At 31.5% G+C, this 24,945-nt stretch overlaps 10 protein-coding genes across 10 annotated transcripts, besides 3 other annotated features; 3 read left to right on the top strand and 7 right to left on the bottom strand.

Moving 5' to 3' along the window:
* Nucleotides 1-189: 189 nt before the first annotated feature.
* TVAGG3_0130340 (uncharacterized protein) lies at nucleotides 190-408 on the top strand (the record flags this gene model as incomplete). The annotated part of the gene is made up of 1 exon (XM_001304570.1): nucleotides 190-408. One exon carries the CDS (start codon nucleotides 190-192, stop codon nucleotides 406-408), a length of 219 nt encoding a protein of 72 aa, XP_001304571.1.
* Nucleotides 409-2,813: 2,405 nt separating this feature from the next.
* TVAGG3_0130330 (uncharacterized protein) lies at nucleotides 2,814-4,928 on the bottom strand (the record flags this gene model as incomplete). Its single annotated transcript, XM_001304569.1, has 1 exon — nucleotides 2,814-4,928. One exon carries the CDS (start codon nucleotides 4,926-4,928, stop codon nucleotides 2,814-2,816), a length of 2,115 nt encoding a protein of 704 aa, XP_001304570.1.
* On the bottom strand, nucleotides 4,928-5,257 carry TVAGG3_0130320 (3',5'-cyclic-nucleotide phosphodiesterase protein; the record flags this gene model as incomplete). The annotated part of the gene is made up of 1 exon (XM_001304568.1): nucleotides 4,928-5,257. One exon carries the CDS (start codon nucleotides 5,255-5,257, stop codon nucleotides 4,928-4,930), a length of 330 nt encoding a protein of 109 aa, XP_001304569.1.
* A 1,366-nt stretch (nucleotides 5,258-6,623) lies between these two features.
* Nucleotides 6,624-6,769: a mobile genetic element.
* A 46-nt stretch (nucleotides 6,770-6,815) lies between these two features.
* TVAGG3_0130300 (histone methyltransferase activity (H3-K4 specific)) lies at nucleotides 6,816-10,336 on the bottom strand (the record flags this gene model as incomplete). Its single annotated transcript, XM_001304567.1, has 1 exon — nucleotides 6,822-10,334. One exon carries the CDS (start codon nucleotides 10,332-10,334, stop codon nucleotides 6,822-6,824), a length of 3,513 nt encoding a protein of 1,170 aa, XP_001304568.1.
* Nucleotides 10,337-10,443: 107 nt separating this feature from the next.
* On the top strand, nucleotides 10,444-11,528 carry TVAGG3_0130290 (uncharacterized protein; the record flags this gene model as incomplete). The annotated part of the gene is made up of 1 exon (XM_001304566.1): nucleotides 11,070-11,267. The coding sequence occupies one exon, from the start codon at nucleotides 11,070-11,072 to the stop codon at nucleotides 11,265-11,267; it is 198 nt and encodes a 65-aa protein (XP_001304567.1).
* A 55-nt stretch (nucleotides 11,529-11,583) lies between these two features.
* TVAGG3_0130280 (uncharacterized protein) lies at nucleotides 11,584-12,114 on the bottom strand (the record flags this gene model as incomplete). Its single annotated transcript, XM_001304565.1, has 1 exon — nucleotides 11,746-12,114. One exon carries the CDS (start codon nucleotides 12,112-12,114, stop codon nucleotides 11,746-11,748), a length of 369 nt encoding a protein of 122 aa, XP_001304566.1.
* A 576-nt stretch (nucleotides 12,115-12,690) lies between these two features.
* TVAGG3_0130270 (Rab guanyl-nucleotide exchange factor protein) lies at nucleotides 12,691-13,200 on the bottom strand (the record flags this gene model as incomplete). The annotated part of the gene is made up of 1 exon (XM_001304564.1): nucleotides 12,744-13,172. One exon carries the CDS (start codon nucleotides 13,170-13,172, stop codon nucleotides 12,744-12,746), a length of 429 nt encoding a protein of 142 aa, XP_001304565.1.
* An 8-nt stretch (nucleotides 13,201-13,208) lies between these two features.
* TVAGG3_0130260 (uncharacterized protein) lies at nucleotides 13,209-13,935 on the top strand (the record flags this gene model as incomplete). Its single annotated transcript, XM_001304563.1, has 1 exon — nucleotides 13,256-13,624. One exon carries the CDS (start codon nucleotides 13,256-13,258, stop codon nucleotides 13,622-13,624), a length of 369 nt encoding a protein of 122 aa, XP_001304564.1.
* A 2,079-nt stretch (nucleotides 13,936-16,014) lies between these two features.
* Nucleotides 16,015-16,675, bottom strand: TVAGG3_0130250 (uncharacterized protein; the record flags this gene model as incomplete). The annotated part of the gene is made up of 1 exon (XM_001304562.2): nucleotides 16,015-16,674. One exon carries the CDS (start codon nucleotides 16,672-16,674, stop codon nucleotides 16,015-16,017), a length of 660 nt encoding a protein of 219 aa, XP_001304563.1.
* Nucleotides 16,676-16,751: 76 nt separating this feature from the next.
* TVAGG3_0130240 (Small GTPase, Ras-type) lies at nucleotides 16,752-19,097 on the bottom strand (the record flags this gene model as incomplete). Its single annotated transcript, XM_001304561.2, has 1 exon — nucleotides 18,349-18,933. One exon carries the CDS (start codon nucleotides 18,931-18,933, stop codon nucleotides 18,349-18,351), a length of 585 nt encoding a protein of 194 aa, XP_001304562.1.
* Nucleotides 19,098-19,311: 214 nt separating this feature from the next.
* Nucleotides 19,312-20,351: a mobile genetic element.
* Nucleotides 20,352-21,966: 1,615 nt separating this feature from the next.
* Nucleotides 21,967-22,853: a mobile genetic element.
* Between the last annotated feature and the right edge of the window lie 2,092 nt (nucleotides 22,854-24,945).

The following is a 24,945-nucleotide window of genomic DNA, read 5'->3' as shown; positions in this document are numbered from 1 at the left end:
GATAGCTAATTCATTTAATTTTTCTAACGCCGAATATAAAGCATTACTTTCCCAATATCATTCTTAGCTTACTAAATTAAATTAAGAATTAGATATCGTTAATAATGACGATAAATACGATTTGTGGCATTCGCTTGTTAATATCGAGAATTGTTCCTTACTTGCAAAGTTTGCCGAAGCACTTTTTTGATGTCTGCAACAGAAGTTGAGTGCGAGAGAGAATTTTCGTTTGTAACAAATTTATTCGATATTCATGCAACACGTGCTTCTGCTCAACTAATTGAGAACAAGATGAAGGGTAGTTATATGAAAAGATATAATCAACTCAAAGAATACGCTACCACAAACAATTTGCGAAGACCATATAATTATTCGGAATTGTTCGAACGTTATGATTCTGTAAATTGATATTTTATTTAATAAATGTTTATTGTTTTGTTTATTTATAAATTATTTTAAGTTATAAAATTTATATAACTCATAATTAAAGATATCTCTGAAATAAAAGTAATAGGATCATCTTGCATGCAATAAATTTCTACATTGAATGTTTTTTTAAAAATTAATATAATGAATAAAATAGCTTGCAACATTTGAAATCAAGTATTTTAACTTTCTGTTAGAAATTATGTTGATATTGTTTTTAAGGAAGCCTTCTAAATGCAATTCTTTTATGATCCTCAAGTAAAGTTTTATGGCAAGGCATTGCCAGCGCCAGCTGGCGCTTTTGATGGTGAATTCGATGGTGTGAATGGCAAATCATTTTGAGCTGTTCTCCCGGTTGATATTAATTCCTACCATGCATTAGCCACCTCCCCGATTGGGAGCTGGTAGCTAAAATTGAAATGTTTACCCTATTTTTTGAATACTTTACAAGCTCCCCTCCCATATGGGAGTGGGAGCTAGAGTTTGGCAAACCGAAAAAATAATAATTTATTATAAAATTCAATTTTATTTAATAAATAGGAAGAAAATGATAAATTAGCTATATTTGCTCATATAACAATTGTAAAATTCCTCATTTTACTATTCAAAAAATTAAAAAAAATGAAAAAATCAGAATTTTTATGTAAAATTTATACCTTTTCTTATCGTCTTCTCCCACCATTGGGAGCGACCAGTGGTTCGGGCGCCCCCACTGGCGCAAAAAAAGTAGCTCCCATCGTACCTTGTATAAATAATACCTACTTGAATTGCAATGCATCTATTAGGAAATTTTGGTGAAAATAAATTGAATAGTTTGAGTTTATGATTTTGACTTTGCTAAAAAAATTGACTAGAAATTCACAAAAAAATGAAACGATTTGAAGTTGTAACTAGAATGATAACATGCACAAGGAGCTATTAAATAAAGTTGTGTATGTGTGGATTGCACTTAAATTAATTGAAAATCGACTAAATTGTATTGTAATAATTTGCTTGTCAAATGGTTGAAAAGCAAACAATGAGCTTAATGTAACTCTCACAATAAGGACTTCAAGTTCACTCCATAAACTCGAGAGTTTAGTGAAGTTTTTATCAAAACATAAGCGAAACAAATTAAAATTCTTATGCCAATATCAGGCCTATATTTATTTCATACATCTTATTTTCTGACATTTTTGCCTGCAATTTGAATAATGTCGATCATGTTTTTTTTTTCCATTTGATAAATAAACCATTGTTTATCGAAAGCATGCAAAATTTAAAAAGATAAATAGCAAAGCATGGTAAAACTTTATAGTTTCTAAAACAAATGAATTAAAAAAATCGATTTTTTTTGTAAAGATTGAAAGCTATGTAAGGAGTAAAATAGCATACCATGGATATTCTATTCTTCCAAATGGCTTGCTACGTAGTTCCATTTTTCTTCATATGCACAGTGAAATGGTAGATGAAATGGAGAAGCTGTAGGGAATCTATAGTTTACTTGGACTTTATTTTCGTTTAATAGCTTTGTATGCGTTTTTAAATGAATTTCTAAAGAAGAATCTGTAACTAATACTCCACATTGTGGGCAACGAGCAAGTTGAATGTTAGTTTCGGTTGGAAAATTCCCAAATGGATGTGATTGGTCGTAATCCGAATATGATTGTAAATTAAAATCCGAAATATTTGTTATGATTTTATTCATTCTGAAAAAAAGTACCTTATTTTTTTTCAGAGGGTGTCCAAAATAACTTTAAAATGAAATTTATCTTTTTTTGAGTTTTTTTTTCATATTCAAAGGAAGTAGAGAAAAGTGAATGGCACAATATTCCGCAATCAGAATATGATTGGTGAACTTTGACCGACAAGAGTGTATTATGCACTGTTGTTGGTCACAATGTGTCATTCTTGGAATCATTGCCACTGTATTCCTCTCAGAATGACACAATGTTCCGCATTCATAACTTGAATGCGGAACTTTGACCGACAAGAGTGTATTATGCACTGTTGTTGGTCACAATGTGTCATTCTTGGAATCATTGCCACTGTATTCCTCTCAGAATGACACAATGTTCCGCATTCATAACTTGAATGCGGAACTTTGACCGACAAGAGTGTATTATGCACTGTTGTTGGTCACAATGTGTCATTCTTGGAATCATTGCCACTGTATTCCTCTCAGAATGACACAATGTTCCGCATTCATAACTTGAATGCGGAACTTTGACCGACAAGAGTGTATTATGCACTGTTGTTGGTCACAATGTGTCATTCTTGGAATCATTGCCACTGTATTCCTCTCAGAATGACACAATGCTCGTATATATCCTTGACAATTTAAAAATCAAATACAAGCATATGAAAAATAAATTAGAATTAATATACAAACAGTCTTTAAATAAGTATTAAATTCTGATTGAATTTTGTAAATTCAAGTAACTCTTCTGAATAGAAAGATCAGTCGATGTTACATTCAGAATGAACCTTTCGATGATTGTCCAGTTCATCATTTCTTCATCAGACATCATTTTCTTGAAAAGAGAGTCCTTCACAACTAGTTCATTGATCATCAAGAATACTTCAAGCAATTGTTTGAATTGAGACATTGCGCAGGCCATGCTCAAAAGGAAGTTCAACTCTTCTTTATCCCTAGAAATATTTCGCAATCTTTTAACTGCCTGATTGATAACATCCAAAGCCAATGAAGCTGGAACTCTCATGACACTCTTAAGGTATTCAACAGCATCCCAATATTGTTCTTTGACAATATTTGATCTTTTATCCAAAAAGTTTTTGGTGTCAAGAGTTTTGATTTGTTTTTCAATGTAGTTCTTCCACCATTCAGTCAATCCGCTGATTTTCTTTGATACTTTCTCACGTGTGCTATTTATCTTAGGAATGATCATGAACATAAAAAGATTCCTCTGCAAGTTAGGAGTTCCGAATGAATCGCTCAATAATTTCAAACAATTTTCAATTCCATTGACTTGCAAACTACTTAATGATTTGTGGGCCAAAGGACGCAAAGCGCATTCATGAGATCTCATAGATACTTCTCTCCATTCATTGATGATGTTTTTGTGAACAGAGAACCAAATGAAAACTTCAAAATTCTCTTGTTGTTTTTGAATGTCAGAAATTGCTCTAAATAAAGCATAATTTCTGAGATTTTCATCTTTCGAATTTTGTAGTTTTTCGAAGGCGGATGTTCCTGGAGGGCAATGACTTTGAATTTCTCGAACTACTCTCTCGAGTTCTTGGTTCTCTGGATATTCAGGATTTGTTGATTCAGGGAACAACAAAGGTCTGAATTTCAATGGAAGCATTTTTTGATTTTTAGGGAAAACACAACTGAAGAAAGGTCTGTGTCTTTCATCAGGATGAACTTGATGATGGATTAATTCATTGAGTGTTATTGGAAGATCAACAACACTCTTCACTATCTTGATTGCGTATTCAGCTTCTGCATGTGACAATATATACATTCTAAACTCTTGTTTGAAAGGAGAATAAAAACTTGGCAATTCAGAATAAGAACTTTCATGCAAAAATTTACTGATGATATTCATTGCCAAATTTGAGTTTTTCGTGATATTATCAATGATCATCTTCAAGAAAGGAGTGTAAGGAGAGCATGTTGATGCTTCTGGCCAATGAATAGCCATAGGTGTGAAGAACTTATCAAAAAACAATGAAATTAAATCTTCTTTTGGCCATTTTTGAGTTTTTGCACCATATAAAATGATCTTTATTTGGCTTGGAAGAAGTTTTCGATCATTAATGATCATCTCTGCCAGTATATTCACATAAACAGACATCAGCAAAGGAACTTTTTGTGGATTGTCAAAACCAACTTCATTTTGTAATTTTAGAGCAAATTTTGACATGATTTGTTCAATGAATCTGAATGATCCAATTGAGCAGAAATAAGGAGAGACAACTTGCATGCAAACATCTGGTTTGCAGAGCCTTACAATGTGAGCATAGAATATAAACGCATTCGAGAAATACTCATGAGAAACAAAGAAACCATATAAAGTTGGAACCAAAACATTTGTTATATAAGAAAAATCTTCTTTGTTTGATCTTTCAAGAATTCCTTTAGCGAATAACTCAGGGTTTGAATGAATGTAATTGATCAAAATAGAAATATGCTGCATGAAAATTGGCGATATTTCATTGTACTGCAACAATTTTGGTGTCAAAATTTGAATTTGTTCTTTCTTTTGAGGTCGAATTGATTTTGGATATTTTTCTGGATTCAAGAAAGGCAACAAATATCTCGTTCTTTCATAAATCAAAATGTCTTCACGTGATTTCTTGACTGAATCGAGGCAACTCTTCATGGATTCGCTTGTTATCATTGGTGTAATTTGTTTCATGTATTCATATTTCTTCTTTGTTTCTTCGAACTTTAATTTGTTCGATTCGATGTTCAAAGAGTTCAACAAATCGTTTTGGTTTGGACCAAATGAATTGATCGGATTAGAGTTATAAGTGTCATTTGATTGTAAGTTCATCAGATCTGTTTGTTTCTGTACAATTTCATCAAATTTTGCAACAGAATCAAGTCTGTTTGAAGAAAGATTTGAAGTTGAATCTTCGAATTCTTCTTTAACAACCACACTTTCACGTGTAAATGCAACACTCGACGTTTTCTCTTCGTGTACTTCTTTTTCTTTAACCGAATTTGTGCTACTGCTGAAAATTGAACTTGATTTTGTACTTCAGGAGGTCTGGAAGGAGCAACAACAAAATGTTGATGTTTTTCGAATGGAACATCAACATTTTGTGTCACTGGATTCGTTAAGCGAGGAAGCTGAAGTTCATTCCTCGCTGTGTTTTCCATTTCTGTGAATTTTTCACTAAAAAAGAAGGGATTCCACTCTCAATTTTGAGTTTTAGCTCAAAATAAATGGAAATCTAGATTCATCATATATTGAAGTTTCTAAATCCTCTTTTTATTTAAGCCAAATTTTTGAAAATTTTGTCAGAAAATTTTCTGACACTCTCACTTTTTGGAGATCTACGTATGACATTAAATAACTTTTTTATAAAAAAACGCAAAAATAATTCTGATCGAGCACGGTGGCAGACTCTGAAATATTTGTGTTCCAATTCAAATTAATTTCGCGGAAAATTTGCGATTTTTAAAAAGAATTTCAATTTTTCATTTTCTAAACATAATACGGAGATTCTAAATCGGCTAAAAGTAGTTATTTTTAATATTCATTCATATATATTTATATAAATTTCTAAAATTCACTTTTATTATATGAAATATTATTTTATCTGGAATGTATACTTACTAGTTTGTTAACGCCATAAATATACATAATACAAATATTTACTTTATTAAATCAACAATAATGCCGGTTTTGGTTATAAATGAAAATGTATATCCTCATCAGAGAGATAATATCATATATGTAGTCAACAAATAATATTATTTTATCAATTGTATTGAGATATGAGCTGGTGTCTGCATCATTTTTCAAGGCAATCTAACTCAATATCTTAATTTATTTGAAACATTGAAGCTTTTATCTTCATTTGCTATCTTAAAATTTTAAAAACAGATTTCATATTTTTTACCGATTGTAACAACTAATATTTTATATCTTTATGTAAAACTATCGTTAATGACAAATCAGTGATATATTTGATTATAATAGTGTTAGGATACATGTGAATAATCTTTTATACGAAAAATCATATTTATATTAAAAGATTATCAATTGATTTCTCCAAATATTAAGCATTATTGTGAAATATAGATCAAACATATTGTGATACTGATAGTAGAGAATGATTTATACTCTAAACACTAATAATATTATAATATCATCGAAATTAGAATATGATATCCATACAACTTTGCTTAATTCTCGATCCAATCACGGCTTCAGTTAGTTATACTAGTATGCATTATACCCTGCTTGCCCCATTGATTGTCACCAAAAATCCAGTGTGGAACCACTTCTACTAAAAAGCGTGATTTATGGCGTAGAAAATGATCTCTGAACTCTTTGAAACATTTTCACATTATATTTCTGATTAAAAATAGTATATACTATATAAATTCTTTTATTTTATATTTGATTTGTGCCGAAACAAAATAAAACGGTGTCTGAACATGATATCAGGATACTATCAATTCAAAACATTCAAGATATCTCTTCATATATGCTTTCAGGCACTTCAAAAATCTATACAATGAGAGGTCCCGGAAGAACTCTGTCTTAGTGTAATGTAGTTGTGGTACTTGGTCCTCAAAGAGCGAGTGAACAAGTCTTCAATTTGTTTATGCCTAAGTTATCTGGATGCCTTTCAGATGAGGAAGGAAATCCAGAAAACTTCAGATAGTTTTTCAAAAAAACATAATTTTGAAGTAATATAAAATATTTTTTTATTTATCCATGTTTAGAATTCTTCTTTGAAGATTCACTTTCTTCATATACTTGTTTGAAGATATATCTAGTGCATTTTTCAGCGTTTGGCAAGTTCTGAATCAATGTTATAACCTTTGGAGCTGAAAGAAGGAATGCTTCTGGACCAGAAATGCTTGGAATTCTTCCTTTCTCACATTTTGTGCTTGCAATTGCCTTCATTGCCTGGCTCCACGGTGCAGTAGGTGTTGCACCATTAAACACTTCATTTGGATTATCTTCCTGGTATACTCTAAACGTTGGCGCGTCTGCACCAGTGTCAACAATCTCAGAAATCCATCTTACTCTGTGATCAGGGTCCTGCAAAGACGGAGCCAGTTTGCAAGACTTGTAACCAGCAGGATAAATGTATCTATCGCTGTGGAAAGCAGGTCTATCATAGATAACTGTTCCTATGTTAAGAATTTGAGCTGATTCAGTTACTTGTATTGGATACGATGTTTCAGGTTTCTTCTTTGACTTCAAAGCATCTTCTATTTTAGAGTAGAACCAATGTATTTTATTGATTCTTCTCACAACAAAAGATTTCTGAAGAATTGTTGGAGAAATTTTTCCTTTGAAAATATCAGGGAATTTCTCTCTAAATATCTTTTCTTGTTCTCCGAAACCTTCTTTCTCTAGTTCTTTAAAGAATTCCAATTCGTGTGATGAATTCCAATCTTCTGGCAATTCATCCCATCTTGGAATTTTATTAAACAACTGTTCACATATTTGTGTATGAAGAATTTCTCTCAAATTCGACATCGCAATGACAGAAGAACTCGTAGCAATTGCAAGTTTTTGGTTTTCAGTGGAACTCAAACATTTTTGAACGAATTTCTCAATTTCTTCTTCACTCCTTGATATATCAACTTTCGCTGCTAACTCTGCATAGTTCTTGCTGCCATTCTCGTCAACAGGAATGCCATACCTCAAAAGTGAAGTGACAATGGCACGTTTTTCATCTTCCGACCAATCTTCGAAACCTTTAATTTTTCCGATTTCTATATCCGGTTTAGAGTCTATTATTAATTTCTTTATTGTTGCTGCCAGACAGAAGACTCTTTTAATCAACAAACCATCGTATTGCGAAATTTCTCTTCCCGCCTTAAAAATTTTTCTCAATTTTTTGTTTTCGTCAACAGGAAAAACATCGAACATGTTGATTCCGTATTTATCAACACCATAAAGCAGCATTCTGTCGTAATCCTGTGTCCATCCTTCGCATGGCAACTGCAATGCTATTTGAGGAATGAAGACATCATCAATGTTTTTCCCCAAAATGTAGCTATGTATGTAATTTGCTGATTCTAAACTTGCAGCAATTGTACTTGATAATCTAGAAATTGTTGAAAAGAACTGTTGTGAAACAAAAGCACCACTTTCTATATCCAATTCATTTGGTTTGCACGCGTTATCTATAAATAATGGTAAAGAAAATGGTGCTTTCTCACTTTTCAACCTTAAAATTAAACTCGAACAGAGTTTCTCAATTATTTCATCAGAAAAATTGAGGCCGCAAACTTCTCTTCCCAAATGCCAGCATCCCCATGAAAAACATGATACTGTCTTGACAATGGCATTCCTTTCGTGTACAGAGAATTGATAGCCGTTGTCAAACTCTTTAACTGGAATTCGGACGATATCTTTGTCAGAAAATTCAATTGACGACCAAAAATCATCTTTTTTGATGTCGTGCTCTGCGGCGGAGTTTCGGAGTTTCTTTATTTGGTCGCCAAGTTTGAATTCAACTGAATTTGAAAGAATTTCGTCGATTTCGGATTGTAAATTTTGGGAAAATGCTTCTAAAGCAACTCTTCTGCAAATGTAATCGGAGAATTTCATCTTGGATGGTTTCTTGAACATCGTGTGGTAGTTTGAGATCAAATAGACCTTTTTGCCTTCTGTATTTTTGGAATTTAAGATATGATCAGTCCACATCTTGAAGAAACCTGGATTACTCTCGATAATGATGATCGTATCGAAGTTGTCGATAGATGGAACAACGGACATGATGGAATTGGCATGTAAAAATGTTGATACATCTTGTTTCGAGGCGTCGTCGTATTTAAACTTGATTCCGAGCTCGCCAAAGAAGTCTATCAACAGATAATACTCCGAAATCATGTTTGTTGATACTAATGTCCTCTTTCCATTATTTAATGAATCTTCTACGATCTTTCTGATGATTCCGAGTGCGGAACTGCTGGATAGGAACTCTGGAAAGCCTAAATCATACTCCATTGTGTTGACAAGGAAGGGATGAACAAGATTTCTCTCAAATGCGTAGGAAATCGGACTGAATTTGCCTTGTTTGATGGATTCTCTGAATCTCCATAAGATAATACGGGCTGCTTGCTTCTGAACTGCTGTCAAAGTTGGAAATACTGCATAACATTTTAATGAATTGCTGTCTTCTTGTTCAGAAGCATCATCTGTCATGTCAGAAAGATGTTTGACAATGTATTCTTTGTCTGTATCGAGGATATTCCTGCTTTCTAGCTCTTGGAAGCATTTTAAGACACTTTTTGCAATATTTCCATTGATTGGAGTAGAATGTTTGAGAGTAACGGTCATGGTGGCTTGTAATTGGCTGGAATACTTTGTTGTAAATTGAGATAATGGTTTATGATAAAATATTGCACGCCAAGTAATAGAATTGAAGAATTCGAACTCGAGAGGAATAATTCTCTGAGTAGTTAGTATAACATGACATGATAATTTCTTTTTGTTTGAAAATTCAACTTGTTCTATTCTTTCTCTTTCCATTGGAGAGCCTTCGAAGCAAACTGTGGATATATTCGGTAAGCTGTTTAAGAAGGAATACCATTTTTCGATGTTTGCAGCATCTGTGACGATTAAATAAGGTCCTACAAGTTTATGTTCAGAATTTAAGAAATCTATGAACCAAACAGTAGATTTTATAGCATCAAAAGATAAATTCTGTGCTAAACTGATGTTTTCACCATGTATTAATGCATAATAAATTGTTTTAACGTATTCTGACGATAGAATATGAAGTTTTTCGTCATTTAATGTGATTTCTGATGGTATTTCTGCGATATTTTCTATTGTTATTGACTTCTTTTCAGAGAAAGATGGAAATTTTGCCTTTTTTCGATTTGTATAGAGTTCTAGAAGATCTTTTGGAACTTCTCGCTCTACAGTGAGTTGTGTATATGGTAAATTCTTCCATTTGACTAAATATTTTTGTTTGTCGTTATCAATAATTTTATCAACTTCGTTATAATTTGGATTGTAGAATGGTTCTTCTGTTTTATGCAATGATGGTGTTGCTTTATAATATTTGAGAAGGAATTCGCCCTTCTGCGTTGAATTTAACTCTTCTTCTGTCAACCATTTGCATTTTTGGAAACTTAAATCAACAAATTTAACAAGATATTTCTGTGGAACGTCAACATTATGACCAATGATAGATTCAGGCTCTTCTTCTTCCGGTTCCCGAAAGTAATTTTGCTTTCGGTGCCTTTCTTTCATTTTTCAGGGAAAAAATAAAATAAAAAATTTACAAATGTCATTTTTGAAATAGTCTGTCTGTCAAAAAATTTGTAATCTTCAAAATGATATTGACTTGGTTAACCTGTGCTGTTCCATAGCTTTTCGTCTGATTAAGTGGTACGCTTACCGCCTTTCTTTCATTTTTCAGGGAAAAAATAAAATAAAAAAAATTAATAAATGTCATATTTGAAATAGTCTGTCTGTCAAAAAATATGTAAAGTAACTTTGATATATTCGAAATGATATTGACGTGGTTAACATGTGCTGTTCCATAGCTTTTCGTCTGATTAAGTGGTACGCTTACCGCCTTTCTTTCATTTTTCAGGGAAAAAATAAAATAAAAAAAATTTACAAATGTCATTTTTGAAATAGTCTGTCTGTCAAAAATTTTGTAATCTTCAAAATAAAATTTTTTGGGAACCAGAAAAGAGTTTACTCAAATGAGAAATTTCGAAATGAAAATTGCCCATTTCGAGTTAACTTACATCCTTGACCCTCAACTAATATTGCCAGAAGCACAATAATTGCGCAGCCTAGCTACGCTATCTTAGCAGCTAGGCTACATATATATTGTGCTTCTGACTTGCAGAACCCTCATGGATATCCCGCCACAATCACTTGCTGATGTGGATGAAGCAGCGCTATGATTTGGCCAGATCAAAGACTGTGCAGCACTCAAAACTATTTTTTTTATTTAAAAAGTGACAATATAAAATGGCGACAGTTGAAGATCTCATGAAGCAACAAGAACTGATCAAACAAATGGAAGAAAGGTATATAGTTAATGTAGGAAAAATGCAAAGAGAACTAGAAGATCTTGAAAAAGAAATTGCGGATGAAGTAAATTCACCTCAAACTCAACAGGATCAACCAGAAATGACTAACCATCAACAATCAAAACTAAAAGCATAATTACACATTTTTGTATTCCTATATTTATTGGTTTTAGGCAATCAGTGACTTAAATTCGTTAAAATCACCGGATATATTTACCATTCATATTGGTTTTGTACTGGCATTCGTGGATAAAGCATGAATCGTAGTAAATTCAAAAATAAATATCTTGTTAAAGAATTCTGGATAGAAATTAAGACTATATCTTATTAGTAAGGTAAAAGCTTTATATTTGTAAAATACCATTCATCTAAATTCCAAAATAATTTTTGAAACTGCTCAACTCAACTCTTTGATAAAAGTTTAATCTTTAAAAACAAAAAGAAGCTTAATGCGACTTGCTTGGATGATTATTAAAATGTTTAATCTCTATAAAATATTAAATAATAAACAAAATGATAGTATAGTAAAAATAACACGGTTAATAATGATTTCCTGTATTATATGATTCATAGTATTTGTGGAAATTCGCAAAATGTTGAAGTGATCAGTAAATTCACTTATTTTGTGAGGGAGATGTAATAAGTGAAAGGATTACTTTCTTTGTAGAGTCAGATAATTTGCCATTTTCGATGGTATTAGCTGCCTCGCGGATCAAATCTTGTTGTGTTTGTATCGAGCTATAAATATCTGGGTAGAAGAATGATTTCAGAGAAACTAATAACTGAGCTATTTTGAGCTTTGACTGATTCTCAAGTTCTTGCCATTGTGTACCGGTAAATAATTGTTGAACGAATAAATCTCTTTGTTTCAAGCTCATTTGCTTACACAATAACGCTATTTCTGTCAATGTTGCAACTGGCCATGTGCCACACATATTTTTTGATGTATAGAAGATTTGTTCAACAAGATTATCTTTATTCATTGAAAAACAAATTATTGAGATGTACGATATGAAACACATAGAAATTTTCAGTATTTATCGGTGAGAAGTTGCGCTGATAATATGTGCTATATGTAAATCGTACTTACTGCAGAACTTCTCAATTTATAATCGTCAGATATTTCAAAAAAATTTGATAGCTTGAAAACATACTTCAATGACGTCTTATTCATTTATCAGTTATGGGAATCTAATGGAAACTTCATATAGGCCTAAAATTAAGCTTTCTTGTACCATTCTCTCCGATGCTTCCATAAAAACCAGTCTACTGTGTAAATTTTTGTAAACTGTCAAATTAATTTTTGACAGTGTAAACTGAGGTATGATTAATTCCAAGAGAAACTTGCTGCCCCGGTTTAATGCACCAGGGCCCGAGCCTAAAGAGGTGGAACACTCCAAATTTTAAAAAATAAAATGTCAAAAAATATGGTTTACAAAGGAGGTGTCGGATTTATGTGCAACTTTATTACTCTTCCGAAATAAGTTAATGCAAAAGGGTAGTGATAGTTCAAAAAAATAAAAAATAAAATAAAAAATAAAAAAAAAAAATATAATGAGTATGAAACAATCGAATGTAGAGCTTTAATTTTCAGGAAACAATGTTTATGATTTTATGCAGCAATAAAATCGAATTTCTCAACTTCTGTTTCGAATGCCGGAATCTTAATTTGTGTATCAAGCTCATAAAGTGGATTCATAACAACATTTGTAAGGAAAACTTGAGAGTAGAAGTTAATGAGCCTCTGACGAAGTCCCTTAACATTTGGTGGTGTCAGCAAGACGAACATGTAGCCTGTACTTGTTTGATAGAAATGTAGTTTATATCCGCTAGTTGTTAAATTGCTGAACATGCCTGGCTTGCTTTGTGGTGACATTTTGAGGGCTGTACGCCTGAGTGAAAATAAAAGACCGAATAAAAGTCTTTCTCTATCCTCACGAGTTGCTGTATCAGCTTGCTGTGCTTGCCATTCCTTATGGTAGAGGCAGTCAGTAGTACGTGTGCTGTATATAAGGAGAGAGTAGGGTTCGATCTTTGGCATTTGAAAACTTGACAATTTTACAAAAAAATATTGTCACTTTTCATCACTTCATGGATTCAAATTCTCAAACATACAATATTTTAATGCGAAGGCAATTCCGATTTAAACAAATTCCTTTTAAGGAGCCTCAAATCGATCCTATTGATGAAATAATTTCGCAATTATCCGACGAAATGCAAAAAAATCAAGATCATCCGCTTTGTAAGCTATTAGAAGAAAATGTTAAATGTACGCAACAATTAGCAGAATCTTTAGAAGAAATGAGTAGTATTTTATCTGATGTTTCATCGAATATTAATATTATTCCTCAAGGGAAATCAAATTACACAAAAGCCGAACAGATTAAGGCAGAGCTAGAAGCTAGGTTAATTTTTCACGCAAAATGCAATGATCCAAATTGGCCAGTGAACAGAACCCCAAATGATGGCTCCAATAGCCAACCGAATACTTGATTTTGCTGCTATTCTTTATTAGTCCTTCTATTTAATTGCGAAATCAAACAGATCAAGAAAAAAAAAACTTTTCCTTGATGTCGTTTTAACTATCAAGAATGTTTTCTTTATGCCCTACCTTGTGCAATCGCACCGCATGCCGCTATATTGCGATTTAGAAATTGATATCTTTTTCTAATCATAATGAGAAAAATATTATTATTGGGAGAATTTTTTCATGATTTAAACATGTACAGTAAAAATAAAAAGGCACTTATACTTCACTAGGATTTCCAACAAAAATGTTGAACAAGTTTTGTCATTTTTGGTATCAAGGCAAAGAGGGGCATTGACATTGCATACATACCTTATGTCCTTTGGTTTGTTATAAATAATTAAGAAACTTTCTTCAAATTAATGTTTATTCGAATAAAGTTTCACAGATTCTTAGTAGAGATTGTTCTTTGGTAGATAAAAATTTATACTTAATATCAAATCTTTGAATTTTACATTCGTTGGGCAAACTATTTTTTAATCTGAACTATAAGTATACAAAATTAGTTTTAAACATTAAATCCCTAGTATTTTATTTCAGCACATCAGGGGTATTATTTAAATTCGTTTCAAAACGATCTAATTTTCTCTCATTTCTACGAAAATTTAAAGAAGTGTATCAACTCTAACCAACATATCTAAGCTAAACTTGTTTCAAGGGTTAATGTTCATCCATAGAACACCTTAATAATGCAGTTGTACATAGATACTGCCTCATAATTTTCTGGATCATAAGATTAAATTTCCACCATTACTTCAATATATATCTGTTTATATATTGAATAATGCATATAAATAGATAGAAAAGGATAAATATTAACTTTGATAATCGATATTTGATATTTCATGAAAATAATATCCCTTTATTAAGGAAGAACAATGCAACAGAGTTTGATTATAATAATATATTTTCTCATAATAGCACCCTATGTAGATAAATATTGTTTGTTATTTAGAATTTGGAATTATAAAAATTTTTTTATGCATAAAAACATTTTCAACAAGTTAAAAATACTATAATAGTAATACTGAGCGTTGTTTTGTCAAAGACTTAATCAAATTACCAAGATAATTTTTGGTAAATATAAAATTTGTTCAGCAATTATTTTTTTGGAAAAATTCAACTTATACAATTCATATTGTGAAGGATGTATGCCCAACTTATAGCCTCAATGCTTTTTTATATTATGATGAAAGATATTGGTAATCGCGATGGATCTTATGTGGTGTAAAGTGAATATTATTGTAAATTATTTCTGAATATGAACTAATAAACGGAAGATACTATTCGGCTACCAAATTGTAATTTAAAAATTCGATTTCAAGGACTATTATTAAAGACTTATAAGTATGGTCTGATTCTGAAATAATTCTTTGCTGATAAAAAGTTCTTTCAAGAAGGTTTCTCTATGAAAGTTCACATTCCCATTCGTAATAATAATTTGCACTTTTCTAATTTGCCGCGTCAAATATCAGGCGGGAGGCTATCAACTAATTAAAGATTATACAATGCTATTATATAATGGATTAAAAATACGATAGAATGTCAGGCGAAAATGAGGGAAAAAGTGAGGAAAAGTGGCTTTTCAGTTTTCAATTTTTAGTTGATACACCTCTAAATTTAATCAAAGGGAAATTACAAATCGTTTTGAAAAATTGAACAGACAGATTTGCAAACCTATCGAACCACTTTACCAGCTTCACGATGCGCATATACCCTCCAAAATAAAAGCGAATCGGAATTGCCAATTTTTAATTAAAATCTAATTAAGCTTAATTTGAATAAAAACATTTACTATATATGATAATAAAGCATCTTATATCGAAATGAGTTCATAACTCCATTTTTTACTTTAACGCAATTTAATTCTTTCCATTAAGTAGAACTATATACCTAACCATATCGATAAGATACTTTATGAAGTGTTAAACACTTCTCTCGTTTGCATGCTCCTCACCTGGAGGGAGACTCCAAACTTGCTCGATCAGGATTCCTCCAGGGTGTCCAAAAAATTTTAAGGTTAAGAGTTTTACAACATTTATTTTACCAAAATAGGATTTTTCTCCCGATTTTACGTTTCCACTGTAAACAACGCAATTACACGCCAACAATTTCTTAACATGAGAGAAATGTTCATACTGAATAAAAAAATATTTAAAATTTCGATTTTTTAAAGAATTAAATAAGGTATTTAATAAAATATTGATTCTTTTTCAACATATAAATTATTAACCAACTGGTCTCTCCTCTAATTCAACTTTTGGTAGATTTTTAATAAGATGCTTATATTCATTCTTGTATTTTGATAAATAAGATGAAATCCATGAATTATTAATCTCAAATAAGTGTTCTGCGTTTAGTTTAACTTTTTATAGCAATCTTCTCTGCATTTTGGAGGATCATGTATTTGATTTTTGGGCAATTCAAAAATTTTATCATAGTTCAATGCTGTCTCATGCTCATCGAGGTACTTGTAATATTTGACTGTTAAATCTTTAATTTGATTAAAGATGTTATCAAGAGATTCAAGAAATAAAACAAAATCTTCATAAAATATTCGATCCATTTGAAGTATTCTCTCATTGCAACGCTTCGCTATTCCATCACATATAGAAAAGTGATTTTTGATAAATGAATAAAAATTTCTCCAACGACTCATTGATTCCGTGTCGTCTTTGAGTTTTTCAATATAAGGTTCTATATAATCAGGTATAGATTCCAAATACTTTACATAATCTTCTGTTGTCTTATCTAAGCACGCAGCATAGATTGTTGGACTTATGTACAAAAAGTAAAAATACAAACAAGCATATATCTGATCATGAAGTTTGCATAATGGCTTCGAGAGGACATCTGGCATGATCTGATGTGCCAATTGATCAATTTTATTAAGAGCTTCTTCATCTTTCTCAACTGATTGCAAAAGACAACCAGCTTGCATCCATGGGATTGTTTTTATTATTCTGCCTCTGATGCGAAGAGCTTCTTCGGTTTCAAGCATTCTGATAGGATACATCAAAATGAGATTTAAAAAAAAATAAAAAATATAAAAAAATAGAATTACCTATAAGAATAGATAGAAAATTTACATATTGACGCCGAGGATGATAAATTTTTACATCAAATTATTGAAAGGAAAGTGCAGTTTTATTGAAATATGATTTTAATTTGAGAACAAAATTTTATCAATTCAAAATTATATCTAATGGCGAATAATGTAAGAAATACCTAGATAATTATCCATATTTCAATCGAAACTGAATTGAGAACATTACAAAATTACCGTGTTATTCTTGCCAAGCAATCATCATGATACTATATCTCCAAATTTTAGAGAAAAATGAAAACCGTTTCAATCATTCGGGAAACCGACAAATTTGGCCACTGTCACTTTTTGGAATGTAAATATGGGTGTGACTGTGGGCAAATTTGTTACGGACTCTCAATCATCTTTTTCTTCAATTCTTTGATGTAAAAATGCTCGCCTGTTTCTAGAATGCTGATAGCGCAGGCAATAAAGAAGGAATACTGCATAATTCTTAAAATTTTGAGATAAAGCGTTTTTGTGGATGTTTTAGATAAAATATCTTGTTGTCCAGCCACATAATTTCATCAGAATTGGCCGTATATAGAACAGTTGGCGAAAATGTCTCAGAATTTTTCATTTAAAGGGATAATTTTGTTCAATAATGGTGATTTCTGTTTGTACGTGCTGCTCATAAAAGCATTAGTAAGGTTTAAAGAACTAATTCTGCTTTCAGATAAATCGAAAAAGAAATTTAAGAAAACAGAGGCTACTGGAGATATCATTTCGATCATCTCATTAATGTCCGCAAGGTTCTGCATCACATAACCTGAAATTCGAGCCTTTTTTGGATGTATTACAAATAATTTTAGAGAAATACCAGAGGAATTGTCAATAAAGTTGCGGTTATCGATTTAAGAGTCTCAATTATTACTATCAAGAAGGATAAGACCTAGTCATTGGTTATTTTCAAAATGAATGTAAGAAAATTTGAAAGTTTCGGCGTATTGAGATTCGACTGCAACTCTTTCTTTAACAGGATATGGCTTAAAAACGTTTGAATTAGAGATCTTTGATCTTTACTGTTGTATGGAAAAACTCAGATGAATATTTCAGAGAATCGACTTTAATGGACGTATGGAGAAACTTAGTAAACGCCAAATTTATGATTTCTGCATTACAACTGCTTGAACGAAAAAATGAATTTGCTAATCTTGATGCTTTTATTGAAGAGAATTTATTGTTTTGCTTTAATGATCCAATTCCATGAAATATTAATGGCGACTGTGAGATACTGGATATTGAGAGCGAAACATGTGTCAAATTAATCTGAATATTGGATCGGAAAAAGTGAAATTTTGGAAAATTACTCTAGAATCAATATACAAATCGGGCAAATAAAAACACATAAATTTTGCCATTATTCAATTGTGGATTCAAAAATGTTAAACCTTAATGGTTTCATCAGATATCATAGAAATCACATTTTAAATGCAAATGCATTGTCAAATGTTGAAATTAATGTAATTTGGAAAAATTGATCTTTCAAAAAACTCATAATTCCGCAGAAATAGAGTATATTATTGCTTTATTATGTATAGAAACAATCTAATAGAATGTACAAACATCAATAGAAATACATAATCTAAATTTGGCAATATCGTTTTATAAAAGCAAACATGAACAATTAGGCTCTTTCTTACTTGAAGAATCTAGTGGCTGCGGTACACCATGGATCTTAAAGTATTCTCTAGACAAGTATTGAAACGTTTCATTAATATTATGACCATTCCTTGCAGATGTTTCGAAAAATTTGCAGTTCAATTTGTTAGCAAGTTCCTGACCTTCATCTTTAGAAACTTTTCTTGAACCTTCTAAATCACTTTTGTTTCCACACAAAACACAAGTAAATTTTTCTGTACCTTTGCTTCTGATCAGTTCTTTGTAAAACCTCTCCACTTCCTCAAATGAAAAACGGTCTTCAATGGAATATACTAAAATAAAACCTTCTCCTGTTCTCATGTAAGTGGTTCTCATAGCAGCGAAATCTTCTTGTCCAGCAGTATCTGTGATATTTAATTGAATAATTCTTCCATCTACGCTAAATCGCTTATTGTATGCATCTTCGATTGTGGGATTATAGTCCTTAACAAACTGGCCTTGTACAAATTGAATAGTTAGAGCAGATTTCCCTACGCCACCAGCTCCGAAAACTACAATTGTGTATTCTGCGTTTGGTGATGGGGACATTAACTTTGAGATATTTTTTGAATATACTTTTCAAATAAAACCTCTAATCTTTCTCAATATTGTGTGTTAAAAAATTGAAAAAACATTATCCATGACAGAAAAATAACATTAATATTCTCATTTAACATATAATTGGATCAAAGAAGCAGATTTTTCAATTTTAAAATCTCTTTCAATATTGGTTGGAAGTTTTTGATAATAATTTATCATTCTGGGCGAAATGTGATTGAAGTGGTTACAATTCACAGTCAATGTTACTTTTTAGACAATCAGATCATCCGCAAGGCATATTTATTAATTTGGTTCACAATTCTATATCTTTTATACCCCACCTTTATTTTTAAAAGAAATTTAGAAAGATTCATTCTTTGGTCTTAAGGGTGCACCCGTATGTTCGTTTATTTGAGAGGAGGAGGATTACCCTCTCAATTTTGAGGGATTCGTTAGTTTATTTTCTCGATGAATATGCAATAAAATTTGATTTTTACCTTATCAATATACTTCATATAATATACACATGTTCATGTAAAAAACTTTTTTCCAAAATCCTCAGGAATTAAGGGATTTTTGAATTTGAAGAATTTTTTTCGAATTTTTTCGAAAAAAAAATTTTCAGAACAGCCTTAACGGCTAAGATTTAGGAACAATGTTAAGTATCAAAAAGAAAGGAGGTCTGATATAGACAACATATATTGTTGAAGGTTGAAAAAATCTCTAATATTTGAGCCCAAAATTTCAAATTTTAATTTTTTGAAAAAAGAGGCCACCCGTATGTACGTTTATTTGAGAGGAGGAGGATTATATTTTTGAAAGGGTGAAACATTATGAATATGTTAATTATATAATAATATGTATTATTATAAAAAAGAAAAAATAAAGCACGTTAAAATTTTTCTTTCTTGATTTTTTACAAAATCTACTTAGAATTATGCAAAATATGACTAAATAATTATAAATTTCAAGTTAAATTTTAATTTTGATAAATAATTTAAATTTCAAAATATCAAGTTCAGTTCGACTATGTATGTAGTAATTCCTCAATAAAGTGCCAAAACCCTATTAAAATATATGAACATTTTCAACATTTTAATGTTTTTATTTAAAAATTTGTTGGAATATGAGCTTCAAACAATTATTATGTAAATAAAAATAATTAAATATATGTATTTATTCGTATTACAACCGTAGTAAGTCGATTCTTCCTTTCTTCTACTGAGTTTTGAATTTGATTTCGAATTGTAAAGAGATTCAAAGGGAAAATACTAGCGGATAAAAACTACCTCCATGAAAGGGTCATAATGGACTCAAGTTGTATTTTTTGATATTTTTTGCTTTTCGAGCCTAAATAGGTAGCCAAGATAATGCCTAAAAATAAGGTTCTAAATTATGAAGTTTACATGATCCTCTCATGTGCACCCCTAATAATTTAACGTACAAATTGTAAAATCCCAACCAGGTTCGGAAGAAAACTTTTCCCAACTCTTACAATCTCAACAGGATCAGATACGGACTCATCCACATATCCCAGACGTTATTTCTCCAAACGAGATACCTCATAATTTGCATTCGCATACGAAATGCAGCCAATCTGCAAAACAGAATGCAAAATGTGGCTCATCAGGCTTCCTCTCATGCTTATGCAGAGAGAAAGTTGGCGCAAATGTACATGTTATCTATCATGAGAAAGCTGAGCACCACATGCTTCGAAACATTGAAGGAAGTGTTGTTCTTGATCAGGTGATTGCCTATGTTAACTTAACATTAGCAAGGAATCCTTTTAATCGTGTTTTATAAACTATTTCTATCGAATATTATTATATTTCAGCCAATCTTTTTAAATAATTTATTTATGGATGAAATGACATGAAGAAATATATTCGCTGAGTCGATGTGGATTATTACAGAAAATGAAGAAGGGTGAAACTCAATTTACAATATGATCAAAGCAAATTTGATTGATTCATAGCAATCTCTTCCCGAGGATATAATCAAGGATATTTTAGATATCATTCCGTATAACAATTGCAATACAATCATATCTGATGAATATCATGTGAAAGAGGTTAATAATGTCGAAATTATTTCAATCTACCTGTTTTACAAAGAATATGGAATTAAATTAGACAAATCTGTTGATTTTGAAAAACATAAATTTTAAAATCTCAAAACATGTTGAGAACAATTAAAGTTATACGGTTTTCCGGGTCCTGGAGTGACCAGAGGGTCCAGGGCAACATCTTATACTATATTATAAATAATAAATAAATAAGTTTTTAGTGTTATGGTAAAATGATAGAAGATATCAAAAAGGTGATTGGTTCGAAACAGCTGGTATTATATTTTTTATATTTTCTTTCTTTTTCAATTTTAACATACTTGAATAATGAAAATAACATATTCTATGTATGTTAAATACAATTATAATATTTTTTTCTATATAAAAATTCTGATGCAAATAAAGGTAGTAAAACTAGGGTTCCCAATTCCGATTTGTTGCATGCTAAGTAGTGTCAATGTGTAAACCTCTCAATTTTATCGTCGGGGAAGCAACACAATTCCCTCAAAAATATTGAAAAAATATAGAAAATAAAATGAATTAAGATGTACTTAAAATGAGAAATAGATTATGATATTAGATTTTAGAAAAAACAGACTTTTGATATAACTTTTGAGAATCTCATATAAAAAAAGCATTTAAAAATAAATTTAAATATCTTATTTATTTTACTATTGTAAATATATTCTGAGATTTTTAGAAAAAAACACTTTTCATAAGTATTCAATATTTGAGAATACGGTCCAAAAAAAATAGATTCTCTTATATTTGCTTATATAAAAAGAAACTCTCTATCAGATGCGAATGCCTGAATTCAGCACCTCTGATAGAGAGTTTCCTCTTATATAAGCGGATCTTTTTCATGAGTTTTGTTAATATAAAAACATAAAAAGCTACCAATATGAGAAATTAAACCCTGCGAGGCACCAGTCTAGAACTGGCGCTTCGCAGGGTTTAATTTCTCTTGACAAATGACAAAACTTGTTCGCAATTGTGAACCATTGCGAGCAAGTTTGCCAGATATCTGGAAGGAATTGCTCCTTATGATATATGCATTGTAACTGTATATATCATAAAGAGCAATTCCTTCAATTAAACGCAAAAACTTTGGTGCAATCGTTGCTGATTGCACCAAAGTTTTCGAACTTTCCCGAGGGAATTGGAGGGTGAGAGATACATAGTCTATCTATGTACCTCCCACCCTCCAAATCCCACTCTAAATGGGAGAAACTTTGTTCGCATGTTATCTTATTCAAACAAAGTTTCTCCCATTTAGAGAAGGAATAGGAGCCTACCAGGCACTGATATATAATCAGTGCTTTGTAGGCTCCTATTCCTAATAGAAAGTTCGAAAACTCGGTCGCAATTGCATCTGATTGCGACCGAGTTTTCGAACTTTCCCGAGGGAATTGAAGGGTGAGAGGTATATAGTATGCCTATATGCCTCTCACCCTCCAATTCCTTCTCTGAAGCTGGGAAATTTTGTCCAAATGTTAAACTATTCAGACAAAATTTCCCAGCTTCAGAGAAGGAATAGGAGCCTACCAGGCACTGATATATAATCAGTGCTTTGTAGGCTCCTATTCCTAATAGAAAGTTCGAAAACTCGGTCGCAATTGCATCTGATTGCGACCGAGTTTTCGAACTTTCCCGAGGGAATTGGAGGGTGAGAGATACATAGTCTATCTATGTACCTCCCACCCTCCAAATCCCACTCTAAATGGGAGAAACTTTGTTCGCATGTTATCTTATTCAAACAAAGTTTCTCCCATTTAGAGAAGGAATAGGAGCCTACCAGGCACTGATATATAATCAGTGCTTTGTAGGCTCCTATTCCTAATAAAAATTTGAAAACTTTGGAGCATTTGATTATTGTATTTTGTCAAGAGAAATTCAACCCTGCGAAGCGCCAGTTCTAGACTGGTGCCTCGCAGGGTTTAATTTCTCATATTGGTAGCTTTTTATGTTTTTATATTAACAATAACTCATGAAAAAGATCCGCTTATATAAGAGGAAACTCTCTATCAGAGGTGCTGAATTCAGGCATTCGCATCTGATAGAGAGTTTCTTTTTATATAAGCAAATATAAGAGAATCTATTTTTTTTGGACCGTATTTTCAAATATTGAATACTTATGAAAAGTGTTTTTCCTAAAAATTTAATATAATGCTTAGCACAATATATAAAATTAAAATATCTATAATTATTTTCTATATCACACTTTTCATTACACCTTGAAAAGTCTTCTCAAACTCTATTTTTAATTATTTTTTAGATATATCTCAAGTGTGATTATTCAAAAACTCATATAGACTATATTTATTTTTTTCATTCAAAAAATTATATGAGAATCTCAAATTAACTTTCAAATTTTTTATTTTAAAAACATATTAATAATCATATTTTAAGATACTTTTCGCCCAAAAATAATCGTACTTCCTCGACGATTAATAGGCTCTCAATTTCTATCGTTGACACTACTTAGCATGCAACAATTTTAATCGAAGATTTTGGGGCATACGATTATTTTTTCGAGAGTTAAAAATTTAGATTATATTTAAAAAAAAAAGTATTGGGGCTTCCAGGCACTTCGTGCCCTCTAGCCCCGAAGATGTTTTGTCACTTTTCTGTCACTTTTCAGGGAAAAAACATTTTTATTAAATATAAAATGAATTTTACAAAACCACCGTTACCGTTCTTTGGAAATAAGAGTAGATGTAAAGATATTCTATTGAGAGAACTTAAGAAACTACCGAATGGTCTAACATTTGTAGATTTGTTCGGTGGAAGTTTCTATATATCTCATTTGTGCCATACAATATTTCCTGACTCAAAGATTATATGCAATGACTTCGACAACTATATGAACCGTCTCAAACATATACCAGACACAAACAAAATATTGAGTGAGTTGAAAGAAAAGATACCTATAGGTAAGATGGAACGTATACCATTAGATAAGAAAAATATTGTCAGAGAGGTTTTGAAAAAAGCAGAGTATATTGACTGGGATAGTATATCTTCTAGACTATTGTATAGTGGTTCTATAAGAGTTCATGACATTGAAACACTTATGTCAAACGTTTTATATCTTAACTATACAAATGTTTTCAAAGAGAACATAGAAAAATATACTGAGGGTATAGAGTTTGTGAGATGTCGTTGGACAGAGTTGTATGAAAAATATAAAAACAAGGAAAATGTTTTCTTTATAGTAGACCCGCCGTTCTATAACACATATGATTTTCAATACCAAGTAGACTGGACTTTGAGAGACTCTTTAGAAACTTTAGACGTTTTACATAACCATCCATGCTTTTACTTTACATCCGATAAAAGTGGTTTGGAAACTGTTATGAGATGGTTAGAGGACATACATGGCTATGAGTTTATTTACGATAAAATAGAATATGAGAGAGGTCCTATAAACCGGAAAAAGTGTCACAACAAAGAAATTTTATTGGTAAGTAAATGTGGTTTGAAATAGGACTACTTGTTTTAGGTTTTTTCCATTGTGTCATTTACTTATTTGACGTGGCAGAAAGATATAGAGAATATGAAGATGAACCAATACCAGCAAATGTTCAGCATATGTACTCGTAAGAGATATTTTTATCTAATATTAAATGGACGCACAGAACTTAGCGAATGCACAGCAACCTGGACAACCAAACCAGAGAATATTCCAAATGAAGTTAGAATACAAACTGCAATGGCAAACTATGGTCAAGTGCCAACAGATGTACAAATGCAAACTGCCATGTCAAATGACGCTGCGTTAGGTTTGCCACCATGGTATGCAAATATGAGATGGAAAGAGTTTTATACAAACCCTGAAGTGGGATATAAACAACTCTATGCAGATGACGCGAACACAGGAGTTGACCCGGAATATGTTTTCTACCAGAGGAGAAATAGAATGTATGAGCTCCAGTTAAAGAATGCAATGGAACTCA

The sequence above is a fragment of the Trichomonas vaginalis genome, chromosome IV, assembly GCF_026262505.1.
Source record: "Trichomonas vaginalis G3 chromosome IV, whole genome shotgun sequence".
Lineage (NCBI taxonomy): Eukaryota > Parabasalia > Trichomonadida > Trichomonadidae > Trichomonas > Trichomonas vaginalis.
This window is presented reverse-complemented; position numbering and strand designations above follow the sequence as displayed.